Raw genomic sequence first — 25,079 nt, forward strand, 5'->3', positions numbered from 1 at the left:
TCAAAAAAGGCTAAGGAGGTCGGATGCATTGTATGGGAGATTTCATAGTTTCCGATCGCAGTTGATCAACTCGTCCATTGTGTTTGGTGTAACTGGCCTTAAACATTTACCATCACAAGCGAAGTTAACCAGATTCCTGGTGAACCCTGGAGGGCACTGTCCCTTCTCAGCAGCATGGCTCTTAACTGGAATACACTTGTATGAGCCGTGCACGTTGTAGCACTTCGTGCCGGGCAGGCACACGGGCGGGTCGTGCGTGCACTCGTCTATATCTGCGATCAAGATTGATAAGTCATTAACTCAAAGTGGATGTATTGGCACAGTAAAAGCTTCCAGGTTTTGAAAAACTCCATACTAAATCCCTGGAGAAAGACTCCACAACTGGAGGGTTCGCGGAAGGAAACTCCTCTGAAAACGCACTGTGCGTGACCATTTAGGTTTCAGGGTGCGGTGGCAGAAAGCGGTCGTGAGCCCACGATTTATTGATATGATTAAGTATCGAACACGACTTCTGAGCACGACCTATAATAGAAGCGAAATAACACACTCCAGTTTGGCAATAACCTAGTTTTTGGGGCACGCTTCCGAGGATGCTACAGAGAAATTACTACGGCCTATGGTTAAGAGGAGTGGAATGAATAACGAAATTGAAAGTAACAACAGACTATACGGTCGAAGTTTTTAATGTATGACCATTGTATGACCCATTCCCATTTCGTACCTTGTCACAGTGACAATCAATATGAAAGTTCCTAGAGACCTCATACCTTGGAGGATATAATCAAACGGAGACGCCATGTCTGTAATTTTCTGTACAAAACAGTCTGCCGATTTTTGCGGGGGAGGGGAACGTCAAATGTATGCGTAACGTAAAAATAGCCATGTCAGATAAACGTCAGTCCATACATTGTGTATGACCGTTGGCCGCCTATTTTCGACAGAGGGGAAAGCCTGTTAATGGCTACTCCGTTTAGTTGTATCCTCCAAGCCTCATACCTACTATTGTCATAGAGAAAAAAATACATAGATTGCTCACTCCATACTACTAGAACTATCAGTACTGCTACATCTATTGTCAAGTAGCATGCATCTATGTGAAGCAAATAGTTCCGCTACTCGATGCTAGATGTAGACACTGAAATTAATCTAACTGATGTATGGAGTGAGCACTCTTGTCTTACTATATTTCTCTATTCAAATAACAGGATAGTAGGTGAGGGTGGGGAGGGTCGATCCCTAGGGGACACTTGGTAAACTTCATTTTTAATCAAACCAAACGAGATACAATTTTTTGCGCTGGTAACACTCATTCATTCGTTCCTAACTTCACGTTCTGTCATGGCACTGTATCGGAAAAGTCAGTGGTTCAAAAATGGCGGACGGTGAAAGATTTTCTGCGTACTATATTACATTTCCGGTAAGCTTTAACTGGATTTATTTTATAATATGAGATGGAAATGATGTTAGTGAGTGTGCTTATTTTATTTGTTGTTTATTGAAGTGATGATTAACTTGGATTACATTGATATACGCGAACACATGTTTCGAGTACGGCACGTTTTATAATCTTACTATGTATGGGGAGACTTTGTCTTTTTCTTCAGGGGAGATATGATTCCGGGATCATGTCACCCCCAAAGCGATCAAGTATACATTGTAATAAATTTACTTACAAAATGATTCATAGAGCTATCATAAATATTTTCTTTTCTTTAGTAAATCAATCCGCGAAAGTACGACCAGAGAAACACTGATTTAAACTTTCAAGGTTTTTGACTCATTATTGTTTATTATAACGGAATTTAATGGCGAATAATTCAGTTTTTAATTATACAACCGACTTCAAAAACGGAATTATCCCCGTGGCCTTTGAAAAGACTGACTAAAGTTGACATCAACATTTTACGAACTACCCGTACTTGGTCTTTTTTATCAAGTTAAACGTTTTACACACAGGGGATGTTACTCGGTCGACAAAAAACACTTATAACGATATTTGGTTTTCAACCGACGATATTTGTTTTTATGGATGAAATGCTATTTCAATTGCTTTCCGACCTTATGTACTATATAACCGACGGTCCATAGAAAGGATTTTAGGATTATGCAGCTCAAACACCGTCCTCGAAACGTGAGCAGTAAATTTATAAACTTATTTATTATAGTAAACAATAACGACCAGTGATGGGTAAAAAAATTAAAATTGCTGTAGGTATCTGACGCTAAAAATACCTTCATAAGAACTTTAAAAAAATTAGCTTGTTACAAGAAATTTTATGTTAATAACTTAGATTTTTGTTTTTTTTTTGTACAAAAATTGATTCCCTATTTTATGTTGTTTTATGGATAATACGATTACATTGTTTTTTAAAAGTATAAGATCATGAATTAATATGTGTTTGATATCTTCATATATTAATTTTCTGTAGATAAAGTGAATAAATTAATGTAGATACTACCCTCTAAATATGACATTGCCACTTAAAATCTTTTTACCAAGTGTCCCCAAATCTGGAAGACTTGATCCCTTCGGCTTAGACATCTGATTACCGGAAATACAACTTCAAAGCATGGAAGATGCAATATATATATGTTTGCTGTGTATTTTACAAATTATAGATGCATTGCTAATAGCGATCCGAGTTATATAATCAATGAGAATCTGGTATGGGGAGACATGGTAAAAATATGTTTACCATGTGTACCAAGAACCAGGGTCACTTGATCCCCCTAGGATCAAGGCTCCCGACCAGGGGTAAACAAGTCTCCCTTACATAGGGGACACATGGTAAAAGTCAACAGTATGGGTTTTCATTAAATAATGTTCTAATTTATTGCACAAATCTGTTCTAATTCAAACTATTAATGAAGAGATAAATTCTGAGTATATGGTTTATAAAGTTTTTCAATACTACAAATAGTTAAGAAAATGTATGCTAAAAACAAAAGGGGTGATCAACCCTCCCCAGTTTCCCCTACTTGTTGTATATAGTTTCGAGCAGGTGATGGTAGTAGAAGTCAAACACCTTATGTGTGATAGTATAAGAACATTCTGAACGTTTATTCTCTAAATGCCTATTGTTTTATACACGTTAGGTTGCGCTGACACAAGCAATATGCGTTTATGTCGCAGTAAACCAAAGCGTTACTGCTAAACACTAAAAGTGGACATTCACCAGTTTCACCACATTACACCTCCCCCGAAAGTTCCTCTCACCGCCGGGGTGGCAGAAGAAAAAATTTAAACGCATTAAATAAATTTAAACATTACACTATGCTATTGTCAATCAAGGTACAAAATGGGTCCGAAATTTAAACCTTTGACTGTACCTTGACAGCTCTTCCCGTCAGCCATCAGCTCGTACCCCCGTTTGCACGAGCACTGGACATCGGCTCCGCCGTTGTCGTAGCACTTATGCTGGCAAGGGTTGCGAGGCTTACAGCGGTTTTTCGTCACCTAATGGAATTATAGTACAATTTTAGTCAGACATGAGCTTGTATGTTACACTCGCGCTTATATAACCCCGATAACGGAATGAAGCGTTTCTTCAAGATATCTTAAGACAAAAAAATTAAAAATTATTTATTTCCAAAACTAATATAGGCTCAGCCTGTATTAACGTGGGAATATTAGAGAAATTGTAACACATTTAGGTAGTGGGGTGGAGCCCTCCCGAACTATTAAGTCCAAGCCTGTGACTCGGGAGTCAGTGATTCCTCCTCTCCTAGGTGTCAGCTCTCTAGGTGTGACAAGACAGACGATAACTTATTTCTTTAAAATGTTTCCCATCAGACGGTCTAGCATGAGTTGCTTTCTCGCGCGCGACTCCATACATCTTGCGCGACTTCAAGTATAGAGTCGCGCGCGAGAGCGCAACTCATGCTAGACCGCCTAGCGTATTTATAGGGCTGGGACACTACTCTAGCACGTGTACAAGCCCGGCCATGAGTTTTTATCCTGCGTTACACTCTGCACTTTTAGCATTAGAAAGAACTTGAAAGAAGGTATAAGCGATTTTGACATGTCTTTTAATTGAAAAACACTTTTTAAAAATCAATAACTATTACTTATGAAAGCAGAAGACTATAAAAGATCGTATTAGATTCATAATTGTTACATATTTACTGTAACTTATTTTTAAAATGTGTTTTTCAATTAAAAGACATGTCAAAATCGCTTATACCTTCTTTCAAGTTCTTCAAGACACATCAAGATTGTTTACCTTATTTCTAATGCTAAAAAACGAAGTATAAGAGAGAAACAACATACCTCTTTACAGTTCTTCCCGTCAGGCATGAGCTTGTATCCTGGGTTACACTCGCACTTGTATGATCCTGGTATTGGGATGCAGTGGTGAGCGCAGAGTTCGTTCGGAGCGTACTCTTCGCATAGCGAAGATACCTCTGGGCACACAATTGAAACCATTACACATTGATGGTGGTATTCCACCTGTCCAATGTCATTGCGTCTCACTCTCTCACTAAGCATATTGTGAGACATAAGACATTGGACAAAGAAATTGGACAGATGGAATACCACCCTTACACATCATCATCAGCACCATAGAGAAATATAGTAAGACAAGAGTGCTCACTCCATACATCAGTTCAGACTATAAATTTCAGTGTCTACATCTAGCATCGAGTAGCGGAACTATCAGTACTGCTACTTGCCAATAGATGTAGCACCGACCGGAAAGTCTTATGCTGTTGAGATAAGATTTTCCGCTACTCGATGCTAGATGCTAATAGTCTTTTTGGTACTAAAACTGATGTATGGAGTGAGCACTCTATTATTTTTTTCTCTATGTCAGCACATAGCTTGTACGCCAAACTTCTGGAATTATTCAAGAATGGGAAAATCAAAAATACTTTTTTTTTCATAAGATATTATTTATTAGGTGACTAATTGAATGACATAAATACATAGACGTAGTATTTATTTATTAAATACTAGATTTATGCATAAATAAATTCATAACATTAAAATGACATGTATATAGGTAATGACAAACAACTTCAGAAAAGTCTATGGCAGTTATTAGAAAGAGATCGCAATAATGAGTCCTAATTATGGAGGGTCCTAATTATACTACTCTTTGGTAGAATATAACATTAGGTATACTTTTTGCTCTACTCTATGTTTACAGATATGATATGTTACCAGTATGTTACAGATAGTTACTTAACTGTCATACAGCTGTCATTAATTTAGTATAAATGTTATGTTATGATGTATATGGTGTAAGTATCATGATTTCATCAATGTAATCTTATCGAGATTGTGCAGTACAGTTGAATTACTATGTACAATATTCTCTTAGGATCCATCTAGCACATGGTATAATAATATACTCCGCCTGGTACTCTCTTCCGAGATTCGCGAATGACCTGTCACTTGCCTACGTCATCATGCTGTTTACAGGTTCTTAAACTTTAAAATGTGGGAGAATTTTAACCAACGGTGAAAATTATTTTAACGGCATTAATTTTAAGTTATTCATGTAGAAACATAGTAAAATAAAACAAATCTATACTGCCCTTTTCACCCCTACTCTTACAGTTCCGAATAGAACAGCCAACCATTTTCGTAACAAAACATTAATTACCAAGCTTACGACGTGAAAAGTTTGGAAAACACTGCGACTGCTGACACTGAGCGAGAAGGAAATAACAATTAACACGCGTTCGACAAGGATGACGGTCAGGGACAAAATGGCGGATTGTCAAATGTGACAGCGCTATCCTGTGTTGCCAGTAGTGTAAACAGAATTACCCGAACGTCTGAAATTTCTTTCGTGAATCGGAAGATATTGCTAACGAATAATTAAAAATGACGTGTTATTGTAAAATTTAAGATAAAATACAAATAAATGAAAATTATAAAATTATAAAGAAATATTTTAACTTATTAACCATAGATATAATGTACCCATGTAACATGTTATGTTGAAATAAAGTGGCAATGTTATTGTGACGTAGGCAAGTGACACTCTGGGAAGAGAAGACCATGTTTTATTAGACCATGATCTAGCAGGTTTTATAAATAATAAAGTACCTGGTGATCTCTTAGTTCAGTGAGATTAGATCCCACCCTTTTTTACGTCCCTAAAACTCTTGTTTTCCTTGAACCTTCACAGTGGCTAGGTGTGTGTGTGATTTATAATTTACTAAGTGATTGTGGAAATGTTCAGGACTCAACTTAGCTACGAGCTAAGGTAAGATTTATTTAGGTAAAAATCTTAAATCAAGTCGCGTTAGAAAGGTGGGAAGGAGAGGGGAGGGGGGACCCCCCCTCCAACTTTCCCCTCGCGGAGATGCTTGGTTTCTGAATTATTCATGGTTATAATACTTATAATTTGAGGTTATAACAGTGCCAAAGATTGTAATACAGAGAGGGAGGGAGGATACTTCTCACCTTTCTATTAAGGCGACTTGATTTAAGATGCAACCCTTTATTTACCTTTCGACGAAGGTATAGCAGGGTACACGTGATGCGCAGGCTTACCCGCAGTGGTGTGGTTCAAAGGTTCTATGTGCAACTTCTTGTTGTGGTCGACGGTTTTCTGAAAGTATACCAAAGGTTGTACATTTCTATCATTATTATCTTAATTTTACAATGTGTTGGATGATGTTTTTGGGTCTCTATTGTTTCCCAGATAGTTTTAAGCCATAATGTATTGTTTGCCCGAATTTTCGTTAGTTCATAATTCATTTGGTTCAGAAACGCGTCACTTTTCAGGATTGCCATAAAACAAACCTAACCTAACCTAACCTATCTATAGGATAACCTAACGAAAATCCTGAAATGTTATCGGTTTCAGTTTTATGACTAATGATAATATGACAAACAATGCATTATGACTTAAAACTTTATGGGAAACGACGGGACCCCGATGTTTTTACCTTCTCTAAAGCGCCACTTGCACTATCCCACTAACCCGGGGTTAACCCGTTAAACCGTTAACCGAGTGTCAAATTGTACTGGTAACCATGGTAACTCCAGGTTTAACCGGCTAACCCCGGGTTAGTGAATGGTGCAAGTGGCCCTAAATGTTTATGTCGCAAAATTTAAACATCCGTTGGTGATCGATTGCTGATGGCTACTAACAGCTTTCGTAAGTACCTTCGTAAGAGATTTTTATAATTATAAATGGGCTTACTCATGGCCACAGACTAGCCGAGGCGAAGACGTGGCCTTCGATGGAGCGAGCCTGCCCAGAAGGTGCCTGTTCACCCTTGATTTGAAGGTTGCCGGGTTATATGAGCTCGGAAATATAGACGCCGGCAAGGAATTCCATTCCTTGACAGTGCGCATAAGAAAAGAGGAAGCAAAGCGCTTCGTGCGAATTGGTGGAATATCTACCAAGTAAGGATGGAAACCGGCCGTACGTCTAAAAGAATTAAACATATATTACCACACAACACTGCTTAAACGCGTCTCCAGAAAGCAATTGGTCCAGGCTGTCTCCTTCTGGTGCTGTACAGGAGTTGCCACTGCCGGCAGCTTCTATCCCTCTCTTGCACTCATTGCAGCAGGACTAGGAAAGAGATAGAATACCATTTATAGTTGGTCAAACCAAATTGTCAGTCAGTAAGAACTAGGAAAACTATACGCATCCTTTTCATTTGGGTGCTAGTACTAGTGTAAGACAAAGATCGTATGATTCTCTCTGTCTATGTTTGAAACGAGACAGTCCTTTGAAAAACTGTATAATATGATCTGATGATGGACACCAAAGGTTACATATGGGAACTTTGTAATAGGTACCTAAAATACAATAACCTTATTGAGTGGCAATGTATTTGTGTTCCATCGTAGCGTCGAAAATACTGAGCCGATTGTGTTAAATCAATTTTCAATTTATTTGTCGGTGACACGGGCTACAAGATAAAGATAAGATAAAGATAGTTTATTTTCCAAGTATGCATTACAAATATTACAATGCGCCTATGAACGTCAAATAAAGCTACGTCGGCTCTAACCATACACCACTGCTCGACAAGATTTAAAAAATGTCATTTCTCATGATCTGAAAGAGGGTCTTTGTTGTTCTAAGATGATATGTTTCTGCACTAGAGCATTTTACGTTCCAAGTAGGTAAGACATTGTTCATTTTTTTACGATTAACAATTGAAATTTGGGTTTAAATTAAATTGTATACCAAATCCATATTTGTTATACAATTTCCATTCTGATATTTCACTCCCCATTCCATAATATACAAATAAATCCTTCAAAGTTGTTCTATTATTAGTTGTTTATTCCGAGATAATGAAACACTTACGTTACCTTACAGAATAAGGATACTTATTGACACTGACATAATTTAAGTAACACAACACTAATCTCAACAATCTCATAATATTGTCAACACAAACTGCACATCGCAAAATGGCTTATCTTGATAAAACAATGTGTCGTTTAAGCCGTTTCTTACATCAGATTAAGAACTGCCCATTACAAAACATCCTATCTTAATATAACAATTTGTTTGTTAAGCCCTTTCTTATATTAGAACGTTATCAAGTGATAAGCATTCCTAATTATCTAGTTTCGTGTGTAGTTAACCGATACTGGAATGCGAGAATGTTAGGTAATTGGGTTAATTTAATTAAGTAACTCTAATTTCAATTTGATGCCGAGTATGTAAATGTCTATGACGGGACTGCCTGGGAAACACAATACATCGACCAAGCAAGCGCCAAATATGTCTGTTTCATTTTGTTACAGGTCGCATTTTTCAATCAATTCTCGCAATTTTTACATTTTGTTTTCAAAATGGCCGAGTTGTGTTGGGTTTGCAAATTTACGTTAATAGAGCTCATAGGTACAGTGAAACCTGGTTAAGTGGGACCTGGATAAGTGAGAAACCTCTATTGCTGGGACTCATGGTGCGGTCCCGACACTTTAGCACTGAATTACCTGTGTTAGTGAGAAAAAACGAACCTCTATAACTGGGATTAGTTGTTGTGATTTTAAAGTCACATTTACCTCTATAATTGAGACAGAGAGTGTATTTTACCTCTTTTACTGAGACTATATTTATAAGATCACTTTTTCCTGATTGTTTTTTTTTAATTTATTAGGAATTGACCTCTGTATCTGAGATAACGTCAATCTATGACCTCTTTAACTTGGACTTTATTGATCAATTTCCGTATTCTTACTAAATCTTAGTCTATCCACAAATTCCGCATTTGCTTAATAATTGTGTCTAAACGACTTGAAGTTTCATTTAGGTACTTTATGTAGTTAAAACTATCGAAACGAAAACTGAAATCTTGATAGTAACATGAATAAACAAATTTTCATTTAATAGATTTCTAAGACGCAATGAAGTCCGTATCAAATTTAATTGAAAAAATATATCCTTTGGAGAATCATTTAAAATAAATTCAAAGAAATATTTAAACAGACTTAAAAAATCTTTAGGGACAAGGATTATTTTACCTTATTTAGTTTTAAAGATAATTACAAAATACCTTATTAACCACCTCTATAACTGAAATATATCCTCTATTCTCACCTCTATTAGTGGGACCCTCTGTAAATGAGACAGAAATTTATTTATACCTGGCTAACTGAGAGCCTGGGTAAGTGGAATACCTCTTTAAGTGAGACAAATCTGCTCGTCCCTTGAGATCTCACTTATCCAGGTTTCACTGTATTAAAATATGCATCCTCAGTGGTAGGTAAATGTAAGTATACCGTTTCATATACCTATTATGCATAATTGCCTAGTTTTAAAAATTAGTTGCTTCGGTCATCGCGGCAGTAGGTTGTGCTAAAACAGTCCGAGCATAGGCATCCGACACTTGGTTTCCTAGGACGGGTGATTGGTCACGTGATGCTTTCTATAGAAAACTTAAGTACGCCTCGACCCGGACCCGGACCGTTGTAGCATGAGTCATCCTTATCGCCTCACCTGTGCTGTTTCAATGGTTCCGTCACAGTTTTCCGTGCTCGTTGCAATGTCGATACCTGTGTCGCACTCTTTCTTTTTCCTGAAAGTACCAAAATTATGGTCAGAGATCGGACAAATTTGCGACATTGCTCGCAATAATGTGGACATGACTCCAAACTTGATTAAATAATTAATCATTTAATTAATTTCTTACCTGAGGTTTAATTTTGATTCCTAATCAATAAAAAACACAAAGATTTCTTATAATGTAAATTTATTAAAGAAATTAATCAGTATGTTTTCCAAATTTTCTGTAGGTACTCACTTTTTTATATCAATAATATATTTAAGTGCTATTTATTGACGAGGGAACAAAATTAAAGCTCAAGTAAAAAAATAATTAAAATAATTAAATGATTAATTATTTAATCAATTTCGGGGTCTTGTCCACATTCTTGCGAGCAATGTCGCAAATTTGTCCGATCTCTGATTATGGTTAAGAATCAAATATTAGTATAGTATTCCCTTCTCTAAAAACGGGTGATGAATGAACGAGAATGGTAATCATCTTCCTCGCGTTGTCCCGGCATTTTGCCACGGCTCATGGGAGCCTGGGGTCCGCTTGGCAACTAATCCCAGGAATAAGCGTGGGCACCAGTTTTTACGAAAGCGAGTGCCATCTGACCTTCCCACCCAGAGGGTAAACTAGGCCCTTATTGGGATTAGTCCGATTTCCTCACGATATTTTCTTTCACCGAAAAGCGTTTGGTAAATATATCAAAAGATATTTCGTACATAAGTTCCGAAAAACTCATTGGTACGAGTCGGGGTTTGAACCCGCGACCTCCGGATTGCAAGTCGCACGCTCTTACCGCTAGGCCACCAGCGCTGAACGGGAATGGTTAATAAAAACTGAATAATCACTTTGACGACCGGTCTGGCCTAGTGGGTAGTGACCCTGCCTGTGAAGCCGCGGTCCTGGGTTCGAATCCCAGTAAGGGCATTTATTTGTGCGATGAGCACAGATATTTGTTCCTGAGTCATGGTTGTTTTCTATGTATTTAAGTATTTATATCTTATATATATCGTTGTCTGAGTACCCACAACACAAGCTTTCTTGAGCTTACCGTGGGGCTTAGTCAATTTGTGTAAAGATGTCCACTTACTGGAAATACTGCTTACAGCAAGCATCCATGGCATAAAGGCACAGTGGCCCTAAATCCCGTGCCACAGCCGGCGGGGCTGATGATGAGCAGTCCTCAGATGTATGCTGCCTGGCATAGGACGTGCCCTGATCGCAGCATAGCTTCGATATTCTCGGGATATCGTCCACGAATCCTGGAAAATAAAGATGCTGATGTAAAGATATATCGCCTTCAGATATATCGGAGCGGTCAAGGCATTCACATATATCTGAACACGCCTTTATTATCAAGGTGTTAGAGTGCGTGTGCAGATATTGTGAACACCTTGGCCGCTCCAATATATCTGATGGTGACTGTGCAACGGCCTCCTAGCTTAGTCGGTAGTGAACCTGCCTACGAAGCAGATGGTCCCGGGTTCGAATCCCGGTAAGGTGTGTTTATCACGAATATTTCTTCCTGAGTTACGCATGTTGTCCATGTTTCTAAGTATGTATTTATCAGTATAAGTATCTATTATCATAGCCTAGTGCTTATAGTACAAGCTTTACTTAGTTTAAGGCTAGATCTAGGTCGATCTGATGTTTAAGTTGTATATTTATTTCCCAATATTTATTTGACTTTGTGATGAATTTATTTTGCTACCTATTGATATTTGATAATGATTTTTATTTTTTATAGTTCACGATCATAATATAAATTCGTATAGATTAGCTTAGAATAATTTCTAATATAATTTCATATTATAAAATAAATAAATCAAAATCTAAGAGAATCTTTACATTGTGGTAAGGTTGCCTGAAAGAGATCGCTTTTTAGCGATAAGACCGCCTGTTGTTTACCTCTGCGTGTGTTTCTGTTTTCTTTTATTGAGGTGTGCCATAAAGAGTATTTGTATTGTATTATATTGTATATTAGTATTTTTCGTACTTATTATTATTTGGGCGGTATTTATTATTGTCATCTTAAATGTCCCTGGACGCCAATAGTTAACTTTACCGCAAACCACAACGATTATATAGAATAAACAAACATGCATCAATGTCGCATTTCTGGGTCAGTGGAATGGGAGCAGATTCTTGGGAGGAAACTTGCGCCCACGCATATTGCAGCATGTTTATAGGGAAATTATCCTTGTTCACTATTCTGATTAATGTTCGGGCCAGTTAGTATTATCTTCAGATTCAGAGTATTTGCTTTCGGAAGATACAAGTGTCATACAATATGCTCAACATATAGAATATGGATATATGGAGAAGAGATAACTGTGATATGAGTCATATGTGGACCGTTGTCTAAGTGAAAAATGTACTCTGAGTTTCGTCTAAGGGTAACCGATATTCAGTTTCAGTGGTGTCTTGTACCCTGTGTTGAGTATTGTGACCTATATAATATACCTATATATACTCGTAGTTTTATTATATTAACTAGCGACCCGCCCCCGTCTTCGCACGGGTAGTTCAACGAATTTACACAAAACCTTTACAAATTATACACTAAAACCTTCCTCAAGAATCACTCTATTAAAAGGTGAAAACCGCATGAAAATCCGTACAGTAGTTTTTGAGTTTATAGCGAACATACAGACAGACAGACGCTTCAGGGGACTTTCTTTTATAATATGTATTGATAGGTACCTACCTATGTATTTTTAATGGCTTACCGCCAAGTGACCTAATTGTTTTAATTGAATAAGTAATTCATCATAAACTGAACAATAAAATTAAATGCCTATAGTTCTCAAGTAGTCATAAAATTGCAAATAATAGGCAATTGCAATTTAAACGTGCTTGCATTATACCTATCTATCAATTACACTTGGTTTATTTTTCTGATTATTAAGAGGTATTACACAAAAGAGGTTATTAAAAGAAAGAATTAAATAATTAAACAAAAGAATATAAAATGAATTAAAATATTACTTGAAGCAATTAATATCACTAGATCACTACCAGTAATTAATTAGTATTGATTGTCCGAGCATTAGCGAAGGACTATACGTTTCGTTTTATCTTAGACAAAAATTCTTCCGTATGTCCGGATGTTCTCCGCTACAGGTCGCAATTCTCAATCGATTCTCATGAAATTTTGTGAGCAGATTCGAAGATTTAATCGATTTTTTTTTTCAAAATGGTGGAGCCTTACGTTGATTCAGTTTAATTTAAACCTTTCCTCGAGGGCTACCGCTCACAGAGCCATAGAGTCAATTTAGAAGTAAAACAATTTTGTTTGTAAATTACCAAAAAATACGGCATAGGTATTTATGAAGGCCACAAAAGTCTTCCTTTTGTCTATTCTTTAAATAAATAATTAATCGTATTTATGTACATTTAATCGTCTCACTGCCCCGAATCAGCCATTTTTTATAGTCGCCAGATGGACTGACATCTGGATGGGTTTAAACACTCACATGTTCTTATAAAAACATTGCGAATTGCTAACAGATTGTCCTAATTGTATACCATCGCGCACACTGTTAAGGGGAGGCTAACAAAACATTTGTAGATTTTAATTGAATTTTTACACGTCTTAATCAAGGGTAATGGTATGAGTGTATGTTTATGGCACATCCACATTGTCAGTAGAAAAAGGCGGCAAATTAAAAATATAGGCGCGAAGGGTTGACACCCCGAAGAAAATTTTAATTTCTCGTCTTTTTCTGCTGGAAAAGTAGGTTTGTCTGAATATAAATGCCATGAAGAAATTCTTGCGAGATATTTAGTTATATTTGCAAGGGCAGACATCAACCAAAACCTTAAAAGATTAAAGTTGACTCAATATAAAAATCACGAAAACATGTCTAATTTTCATTAATTTTCGATTGTATACCTTAGATGAAGATACATATGGTTACCTTATATACCATAGCAGTATCATTTTAACAAATAAAATATCTACTTATATAGCCTATGGATCTGACAAGCAAAATTTTAAACAAGTATACTATACTTTTGTTTCCTTCAAATCTCTAGGATAGGAGGATTTACACCCCCTCTTAATCTCTGTTGATTTTGTAATTTAAACCTTCCTGCTTTAACAAACGGTTGAGTTTTTAGTGATGGAAGTTTGAACTTAGTTTTAAATTAATTGTTACTTTTGACAGTTAAGTAGGTCGGACTTTCAAGGTTATGGTTTAAGTTTGAAGTTACCAAGTCAACCGGTGGCCGAGGTGGGAATCGAACCCGCGTCTTCAGTCAGACGCGGCTAAGGTCCTGACCTAGTAAGACCACCTGTAAGTACATATCGTTTTTACATTTTACATATTTTTGAATAAGAATAAGAATTTGTTTGTTTGATATAATAATCATCGCTTTTTATATATCAAACGGCCTTGCCATGTTTAAGCATATTGAAGATGTTAATAAAAGTTTTAAGGTCACCATAGTTAACACATGTATGTTAGAAAGTAACATTCTCATTATGTTTGAGCCACTACAGTAGAACCTCGTTAACCCGGACGGGCAAACAACCAGCTGTTGCGGATTTTACAGAGGTTTTCGCGTTATCATCTGCAACATGCTCAAATGCTTAATTGGAGTCCAGACAAGACAATTTTTCGCCAATCTGATGAAATTGTCCGATCAAATCAGGACGTCCGGACGCAAACGCCAATTTGATTCCCTGATCAAATCAGCAGGTGCCACATAAATGCCAATTTTCGAAGTTAGTATCTACTTATGGAATGCAAATTGGTGATTAAATTGTGTACGTGAGGACGCTAGATGAGATTGCCGCCAATTATTTTCCTGATCAAATCGGTCGATTTGCCCAGCTTGTCTGGACTCTATAAAAATCACCTAATAAATGAACGATTAATTGATTTATTTGTATTAACATACTTATATTACTTTGGTGTAAGTAAGAATATAAATTAATAGTAATAATAGTACTTTCTGATTTACATTTTCGCACTTTATAACGAAAGCACTCTTAGTCTGGAAATAACTTTTCAAACTTCGTACCTAATTTTGTTTAACCTGAGACCGTCCAGATTACCTGTATTTCCGAGGTTTAAAAGAGGCTCTACTTATTATAGGTACCGTATTTATGAGTAGGTAGGGTGATTCTGATTCTTAAGTTTTTTTTGTGTTGCCTGTAAGAATATCATATATTATTAAGAAAATAAGTAAACTCAATTAATATAGGGTAATTGTGTCAGATACCGTCCAATTATAGGAGATGTCTACTTTGAAATGCTAAAAAAAAATATTTAAGTAGTCTTACTTAAATGTGCTATATTTGTTTGTATTGCTCATATTGTCTATTTTAGGTTAATATTACGTGACCTTAAATAATATTTACGGTTTATTTTATAAAAAATATATTTTGAAAAAGTAGGGTTATTTCAGTTTCCGTCCGCCTGTGAGCTACTTTTCGTCCACGTATGAGTCAGTTTTCGTCCACTGTATGAAAAAGTACTGTAGGGTGCATTATTGCATTGAAAATCAATTATACCTATCTTTATTTTTTGTTTTTATGTTATATAGATAATTCTTAGTTAGTTACTAGCTTCTGCCCGTGACTTCGACCGCGTAGAATGGTTATTTTCGTGATAAATATTTATATATATTTCCTTCCTCAGGACTCAGACCGACAAACAGTGTTACATTCGCATTTATAATATATAATATCAATATAATAAGGAATCATTTATTTTTAAGCTATGTACGTTACTAGTACCGACTTAGTTTTGTTTTGCATATGCGACAAAAAAATCGCAGCGATTTTAAAATTGTGATTTGTCACATTTTTCCGCGACTGCTCGCGACGCCATTGTCACAAAGTGAATTGCAGCATACGGAGTTGTATGGCCCCGCGCGCACTGCGATAATAAAATCGCACCCCGGACCTCAGTCGGCATTTCGCTCTCCAAGAGTCAACATATCGGAACCTGCTTCTCCAATGGAGTCACAAGATGAGACGCTAGATGTTAACCGTTTAATTATAGAAATAGAAGGAGATCACCTTTGTGGTATAAATACTCAGTCATACAGCGATTGCATATTGTTTCACGCCTGGCGACTGGTACGAAATCCATGTCGAGAATGAACAAATCGTCGACTTTTCATCGCAGTGCGCGCAGTGAATTTTCTGCGATAAATTACAGCGCGATTCTAAAATCGTCTCGCAAAAATTAAAATCGTGGTGCGCGCTTGGCCTTACAGACGCCCGGACCGTGACTTTGCGGTCCGGCGCACGTTCGATCGTGTGTAAGGTGATCCGCCGTATGTACGTCCATTAAAGCCGTGTAACAGACAACCGCACCCATGAGTGAGAGCGAGAAAGAGATGGCTTTTAAGGACGCAGTTTTATAAAGCCCCACATTCACACTCCTACCGTGTAGGCCGCCTCGTAGTCCGCCTCGTTGGGTAGGATTGTGTATGGGGGTTGTGGACTACGAGCCGTCCTACAAACGGCTAAACGGTAGGACGGCTCGTAGTCTACAACCCCCATACACAATCCTACCCAACGAGGCGGACTACGAGGCGGCCTACAAGGTAGGAGTGTGAATGCGGGGCTTAAGTGAGAGCGAAAAACAGATACTTATTAAACCAGCATCCACACGGCCTGGTACAGCTATCAGTTCATGCTGTAGGATATAGAGCGAGATAGGGAGACAATTATATGTCTCATTCTTGCAGGACTATTTTGTAACATCGTGTAAATACTGCTTAATAATCATAGACATTTCAATTATTTTAAAGCCCGCTCCACACTCGTGCGCGAGATATTAAGGAGGGAAAATCGTAAGATTTGACATTTTTTATATTAAGATTCGAGTAATGCTTGATGCTTAAATAATTAATTGCCTATTTTAACTTATTTCCTCGCATATTTGGGGCAAACCACTATGCTCCGGTGGGAATAGCAATTCGTGGAATCGTCTCATTGTCGGACTCAGTTCAATTCTTTCATTTCGTCGAACAAAATCGAAACTCATCCACGAATTGCTATTTTCGCCCTCAGTAATCATGTAATAATAAATCTCGTCTACACCACTCATAGTACATGGACGGAAACTGAAACAATATTTAAAGCTATTTTTAGTTTTCGACCACGTATTTTAAACATGATTTTAATCAAGCAACACTGACAAAATCGTGGACGAAAACTAAAATGTATAATCTTATAAGCAAGAAACATCATTTTAAGAGAAAATATATAGTAGTTTATAAGTCTTTTGAAGTAAAACGATCATAACAAATACTCACCTAGCTGTTCCAGTTACCGTCCGTGTGGTCGGAAACTAAATATTTTTCAAAATTAGTATGTCAGTACTCGTCCACTAAATTTATCAAAGATTATTATGAAAAAACTATAAAAAACACTTAAAATTGCGTTTACTATACTTTTAAGTTGCAGTATGTGCCAATAACGTAACTTAAACTAGTTAAATTAATTAATAAACTTACCGTGAACATTTGCCGCCAACACTTTTTTTTTCTTGCAAAATGACGTTTTCAAGCTCTGGATGCAATGCCGCCACTTACATAATTTTTTTTAAAGCCGCTATTTGTCAAATAACACTTTTATTTTGGTAAAAATATTGCTTAGACATTATGGATTGCAACAAATCCAAACATGTGTGAGAAGGCTTGTTTATATTCAAATTTTCCGCAATTCTTTGTAGCAACTCCGCCAAGTGGACGGAAACAGGCACTGGACGGCAAACAGACACAATTACCCTACCTTACTTATCAATTTCCCTCTAGTTTTATGTCAACCTAAATGTATTGTCCTAAGAGTATTCAAAACATATAAAAAAATACAAGTTCAAGTAACTCATTCCTTCGAAATTAATAACAAAATGAAGTAGGTAAGTACCTACCTACTTAATAACTTTGCCACTCAACCATTTAAATAAATTTCTCATTAATTAATTTAAGTAACGCATGTGTAATGAATGAACTAAGCAAAATATTTGCATTAACAATCATTCCAAATTAATCAGTGCAATGTAACCCAAAACCCAATGCACTATTTACGCAAGAATTATCAGCATTATCATAAAGTAAACAATAGGTACATACCGTAAGCAAAACTACACAACACTAACACACACACAACACTTAACCTCATATTTAATTCCATTTTGTCCACTTAACGGTTATTTTGATCGAGAGAATTCTATATAAAGTTCCATTTCAGTTTGAAAGTTTGATTTTTAAATTAGGAACGCTCCATGGATCCTTGCGCGAACGGCGTGCGCCTGAGTCGATCTATTTCGGTCGCGCATGCACCTCTCTGTCTTGGCAAGGAGTAGGAAAATACAGAAAGGCTACTGAGGCAAAGGATTATACAATACAATACAAATCCTCTTTATTGCACAACCTTAGAATAAATGTACATGGAAACAGAAATAATAGGTACATGAAGACAGAGGCAAACAACAGGCGGCCTTATCGCTAAGGAGCGAACTCTTCCAGACAACCTTAATTGGTTAATCCGAGTAAAATTTACCTGAAGGTCGATTCAAATTTGACAATTTGGTATAGTTTTCAACTGGTTTCGATACGACCCTAATAATCGCAATCGTCTTGTTGATTGGCGCGCATCTCACGCACGACTTCACTTCATTTCCCATGCACCAATCAGCGTGAGCGACCGCCAAATCCTGTCAAAACCTTATAAAGTCCCTCGCCGCGTCTGTCCGTTTGTGTGTATGTATATGTTCGCGATAAACTCTAAAACGACTAAACGGATTTTTGTGCGGTTTTCACCTATCAATAGAGTAATTCTTGAGGAAGATTTAGGTGTATAAATTGTTAAGGTTTTGTGTAACCCGCGCCCGCGGGCGGGTCGCTTGTCTAAATTATAGTTCTGATAATATACTATTGGTGTGAAGTTGTGAATATTTATTTATTTATTTATTTAGTAAGTAAGTAAGTAATCATTTATTGTCAGATTGTGCATGTCAGTTTACAGATGTTACAAAATTATTAGATTTAGAGAATGATTAGTCTTTATTGCACCAAAGAAAAACCTTATAGTACAAAAGGCGGACTTAATGCCATAAGGCATTCTCTACCAGTCAACCTTAAGGCTAAGCAGAGAGATCGTGAGCGGTGCTACAATTACAACAGCAAAACCAATCAATAAATTACGGATAACATATTAAATACCTATAGAAATATACTTTATCCGTAGTACCTATACTAGACACAGTGTACACGGACTTATAGCGCCGTATGGCACGTCTGCTCAATATGTTACTCTTTGCACCTCCCACTCGGTTGCAGCCTGGCTGAGTTATGGGATGCTCAGGACGCTCCACATCTTCAGAAGAACAAGGTCCTAACTCTCTACAACCTCCCTACATTTTTACACCTTTTCTATTTGTTTAGTTGCATTTTGCTACACAACAGAAGAGAGTAGTAACAGTCTATGATATCCGTAGGTTTTTAGTTCTTTTTAATCGGTTATCTCAGGGCTAATAGTTTTGTATCTTGTTTATCTTAAAGATGAAAACAAAACAAAAACATACTTGGTTAACGGTGAACTTTTGACAGGTTTGAGATTAGAGGCCAAATGTCAAAGTAGCAAGGAGTTTGATAGATAAGCCATATATCTTATACCTTTAAACGAGCTATTCTTGTATATATATTTATATAACCTATACATTTCGTGGATCCCGGAAACGGCTCTAACGATACGATGAAATTTGCTATATGAGGGTTTTCGGGGGCGAAAAATCGATCTAGCCTAGGTCTTATGTCTGGGAAAACGCGCATTTATGAGTTTCTACATTATGTTTTCCGAGCAAAGCTATTAGGGTTTATTTTATGTACTTAAGATATTATATAACCCCAGATATTAGGGTTTATTTTATATACTTAAGACATTTCATATGATAATCATCATCTGTCCAAGCAGACGAAATTGCGGGCAGAAGCTAGCATTTTATATTATCCGAAAAAAATGTTGTGATGCTCTGATATTACTGACAGACGGACGGACTAGACCATCAAAATTATGTTAATGTGGCACCTTCACCGGTGCCACCTTATCTGGTTAACTAAATTTATTTTACTATTTAACCCCTTACCGCATATGGAGCCATATATGGCGGGTATGATATTCGACTCTATTTGACAGCTATTGAAGTTCAAATTTAAACAAATGTTTTTATTACTTGCATTGAGGGGTTAATTAATTCCCTGTACGCCAAAACAAAAGTGTTGGACCATGTACAGTCGGCATCAGATATATTGGAGCGGCCACGGCGCTCATAATATCTGACCACTCCTCTATTGTCAAGGTGTTAGAGTCCGTAGACCTAGTTTTGAGCACCTCGGCCGCTCCGATATATCTGATACTGCGAAGTGATTCTCGGAACCGTGCAGCTTATCTAAACATTCTCGTTTAATTGCTTCCAGTTGGATTGATGTTTATGTCTGACTTGTCTGATTTATTTCTGTTCATATTTTGCATAATGTTTGATGAGTTTCTTGGAATTTTCGTGAGAAACATTATCATTGAGTTGCTTCTCGGTGAAGGAAAACAGAATGAGGTTTCCTCAGAACAACCGGAGATAATGCGTAATATTATTTATTTTATTTCATAATAAATAAAAAGGGAACAGGGTAATTCGCCAGTAACTGGCCACCTGTTAGTAACTCCCCCCCCCCTGAACCTAAACAAATTATATTCACCGATAAACATAATTCATTTTAGTATAAGGTGGCTATAGGCCGGTCACTAAACTTTAAATTGTTCGAGAGCATCACATTATATCCTACAGTATATTGATGTTTGGAATATAATAGAACACTATTTTGTGAATGTATGTGTAAAGTAATCTCTAAACTTACTAATAAAAAGTAGTAGCAATTAAAAACATTGTATTATGTATAGAGTTATAGGTGACACAGCTCAGGTAAGCAGGAAAGCACATCAAATATTATATGTTGGTAATTAATAATAATCAATCAGATTTATATAATATGTTTTCCCATTTCTTTTAATAACTTTATTTTCTTTTCCTTTTGTAAGAATTTGATATGTTTTCTGAAAGAGCTACGATTTTGTATGATTCCATGTACATATGTATATTTTCTAAATCAAATTTCTATTACACCTTATGTGTATAATTGCATGAATTCTATAGTAATTTAAATTGTATTTTTTCCCTTATTTTCTCGTAATGCATGTTAATTATAAGATGTAATTATTTTTGAAAAGATGTGTCCCGCCGAGTTTGTTGCCGGTCCCATATTGGGATACCCTCCTCCAATTGAGGGGGGATTTAAATCTTCTCGGGGCAGAGGTGTAGGGTTGGAGCCGGTCTACCTAGCTTTATTTGACGTTCATAAGCGCATTGTAATTATGCCTACTTGAATAAACTATCTTTTATCTTATCTTATCTTAAAAAATATATTGAGATTTTTGGAAAAAAAAATTTTAAAAATGCGGTTTTTAAAAAGATGTAAACATCAAATTCTACAGTAGCGATTTTTTGTTCAAAAGGCATAACTAAATATTTTACACTGTAAGTAAAATATGCACCACTTTTTTAGTGGTGCATACGTCACGAGCAATAAAAATGTTTGAAATAAATAATTACAATACAACATTAATTAAACACTTGGTGATTTTCCACTATATTGTTACGCCAATTATTCTACTCAATCTAATAAAATAAAAAACCAGGGGATTTTATTTTTACTATTTTTTAAACAATTATAACGTATTTTACCCCACGCGCATTAATTCTACAGTATATTTTTTAATGCACCATACAGCCTGTAATTAATGTTATCACAACGTCAAAGAATCTCCTATTAATACAATGAGCTTTTGTCACAATTGTAAAAATGGCTATCGTTAAATTATTTAAATGATCGGCGCGGGGCGGGAGGGGAAGCGATGGCGATACCTCAAGGCCGCACGGCCGCAAAGCAACGGATTGGATAGGATGAAGGTATCTTAGGGCGGTTACAGAGTAGCGTTTTATACGAGCGTACGCGTACAGTCACCAGCAATTAAATGTCTGCTAGTGCACGAAAATACTAACGACCTTTTTTCCTACGTCCAGTTGACCTAAGTTTAAAATGTATAAATTGCGAAACTTGTAACGATATGTGTCCCACGTTTAGCTGACCTAAGTTTAAAAAGTCTACCGTACCGCGAAGAAATTCAAAGGTGTATGTGAAGTCCCCAATCCGCATTGGGCTAGCGTGGGGACTACCGTACAAAACTGATAATTTTATTTAACATCACGATTTTTGGTCGTTCATGAACTGTCAAAAGTGACGTTTCTTCAAATAAAAACGTCACTTTTGACACTTGTATGGATGGGATATGTCAGTGTCAAACAAGTGACTAAAGTGACGTTTTTTTTAGAAACGTCACTTGACACTTGTATGGATGGGATATGTCAGGGTCAAACAAGTGAGAAAAGTGACGTGTTTTTAAGAAACGTCACTCTTGACACTTGTATGGATGGGATATGTCAGTGTCAAACAAGTGACAAAAGTGACTTTTTTTTAAAGAAACGTCTCTTTTGACAAGTATGGATGGGCTATGTCAGTGTCAAACAAGTGACAAAAGTGGCGTTTTTGAAGAAACGTCACTTTTGACACTTGTATGGATGGGATATGTCAAGTGTCAAACAAGTGACAAAAGTGACGTTTTTTATGAAACGCCACTATTGACACTTGTATGGATGGGATATATCGGTGTCAAACAAGTGACAGAAGTGACTTTTTTTTAAAGAAACGTCACTTTTACATGTATGGATGGGATAGGTCAGTGTCAAACAAGTGACAAAAGTGACTTTTTTTAAAGAAACGTCACTTTTGACATGTATGGATGGGCTATGTCAGTGTCAAACAAGTGACAAAAGTGACGTTTTTGAAGAAACGTCACTCTTGACACTTGTATGGATGGGATATGTCAGGGTCAAACAAGTGAGAAAAGTGACGTTTGTTTTTAAGAAACGTCACTTTTGACACTTGTATGGATGGGATATGTCGGTGTCAAACAAGTGACAAAAGTGACTTTTTTTAAAGAAACGTCACTTTTGACATGTATGGATGGGATATGTCAGTGTCAAACAAGTGACAAAGTGACTTTTTTATTTAAAGAAACGTCACTTTTGACATGTATGGATGGGCTATGTCAGTGTCAAATAAGTGACTAAAGTGACGTTTTTTTAGAAACGTCACTCTTGACACTTGTATGGATGGGCTATGTCAGTGTCAAACAAGTGACAAAAGTGACGTTTTTGAAGAAACGTCACTTTTGACATGTATATATGGGCTATGGCAGTGTCAAACAAGTGACAAAAGTGACGTTTTTGTAGAAACGTCACTCTTGACACTTGTATGGATGGGCTATGTCAGTGTCAAACAAGTGACAAAAGTGACGTTTTTGAAGAAACGTCACTTTTGACATGTATGGATGGGCTATGGCAGTGTCTAACAAGTGACAAAAGTGACGTTTTTGAAGGAACGTCACTCTTGACACTTGTATGGATGGGATATGTCAGGGTCAAACAAGTGAGAAAGGTGACGTTTTTTTTATTAATATTGACTTTCAAAGTATTGTCATTAGGCTTTTTGAACGTAGCTATTTTGAGCGTAGCAATTTTAAAAGTATTGGTCTCAAATTATTTGTTATTTATTTTGATTTCTCGCAAAGCACTTGTTATTATTCCAATATTTTTTTGATAACACGTGTTAAATAAACAGATAATTGTAGAAATATACAATTTTCGAGTGTAGGATGAATAAACATATTTTTTAAGCATAAAATAAAAAATAAAAAATCATAATAAATAGATCTCACGGTATCCGAGTGGTGCAAATTTCCATATCAATTGAGATTAATATTATGACCTAATCATCAAATTTTCGAATTGTGTAGGAATTTTTAAGTTACATTTATATCGATTATTTAAAAAAAACTATAGATTGAGCTTACTGTACACAGCTCACAGGAAACTCTCGGGATTTCTTTGTTATTAATCATGAACTAACTTAAGACATATAATTGATACCTTATCCCGACTGTATGACTTAGTCTGTATAGTGTTCTAGATATTGACCCTAGGGTCATTAATTTCATGAAGAGCTCAATTACGGTACTGGAGATAATCGTATCGTGGGCATCTGTAAACCCTAAATATTGATTAGAAAAAGCTTTCGAAACTGTACGAATTAATGCAAGCAAAATTTTTTCTTCCCCCGCCTACTAGTTACTTATTGAAGGCTGGCCAGTTATTCAAACCTTATACTAAAATTAATAAATGTTTTTAGCTGAATAGAATTCATGTTTAGTTTAGGGTTGCCAGTTATTGGCCGGTGGCCAGTTACTGGCGATTTACCCTACCTTATTTATACCTTACCTACATCATTATTTTTCATAACGCCAATGTCTTATTGTCTAGACAGGAAAATGGGGACTAACAGTAACACGTTTGTTTAAAGAATTTCCTTCTCTTAAAAAAAAAATTAAAAAGAAAATACTGCAAATCAGTCCAAGCGTGTCTCGCCTTAAATGAAACCTGAATTTGGATTAATTTTAAACACTCAAGGTCTGATGAATGAATTAAATACAATAGTATTAATTTTATGACTTCCATATTTATACAAATGAATGGATATCTTCAAGGCGATGTTACATCACCCCCCTTATAAGGAGTGTCTGGTTATTATTAACTATGCCTTCCAAACTTTAGGAGGACCAGTATAATAAGATCCGCTAGGCACGCAACGGTGCACAGAGTACATCATCAGAACTCGAGCTTGACTAAAATGTGGCTTGAAACCTAACTTGCTTAACAAACAAACCAAGAGGACAAATCGCCAAACGTGAACTATGCGTCGTTGAAGAGTTCCGTTCTGATCATCATCAGCAGTTCCACTTCATCAAAGGTCACTTTTTAGGGTCCCGTACCTCAAAGGAAAAACGGAACCCTTATAGGATTACTGTTTGTCTGTCTGACCATCCCCCCCCCCCCCCGCCCTTTTATCTCCGAAACTACTATTAGGTCTAACATTTTGAAAAAAATACACAAAATAGTTCT

The 25,079-nt window shown here is 36.5% G+C and overlaps 1 protein-coding gene across 1 annotated transcript in view; it reads right to left on the minus strand.

Moving 5' to 3' along the window:
• The window catches only part of LOC134658287 (fibulin-2-like), a 44,040-nt gene extending 25,765 nt beyond the window's left edge, over positions 1-18,275 (minus strand). Inside the window, exons 1-8 of the mRNA XM_063513889.1 lie at positions 18,082-18,275; positions 11,075-11,246; positions 9,930-10,008; positions 7,419-7,541; positions 6,464-6,566; positions 4,271-4,404; positions 3,331-3,457; positions 111-272 (exon numbers count right to left, since the gene is read on the minus strand). Of these exons, the coding sequence (XP_063369959.1) occupies positions 111-272; positions 3,331-3,457; positions 4,271-4,404; positions 6,464-6,566; positions 7,419-7,541; positions 9,930-10,008; positions 11,075-11,246; positions 18,082-18,142 (961 nt within the window). The 5' untranslated portion in view covers positions 18,143-18,275. The remainder of the gene's footprint in view (positions 1-110; positions 273-3,330; positions 3,458-4,270; positions 4,405-6,463; positions 6,567-7,418; positions 7,542-9,929; positions 10,009-11,074; positions 11,247-18,081) is intronic.
• Between the last annotated feature and the right edge of the window lie 6,804 nt (positions 18,276-25,079).

The sequence above is a fragment of the Cydia amplana genome, chromosome 22 (assembly GCF_948474715.1).
Source record: "Cydia amplana chromosome 22, ilCydAmpl1.1, whole genome shotgun sequence".
Lineage (NCBI taxonomy): Eukaryota > Metazoa > Arthropoda > Insecta > Lepidoptera > Tortricidae > Cydia > Cydia amplana.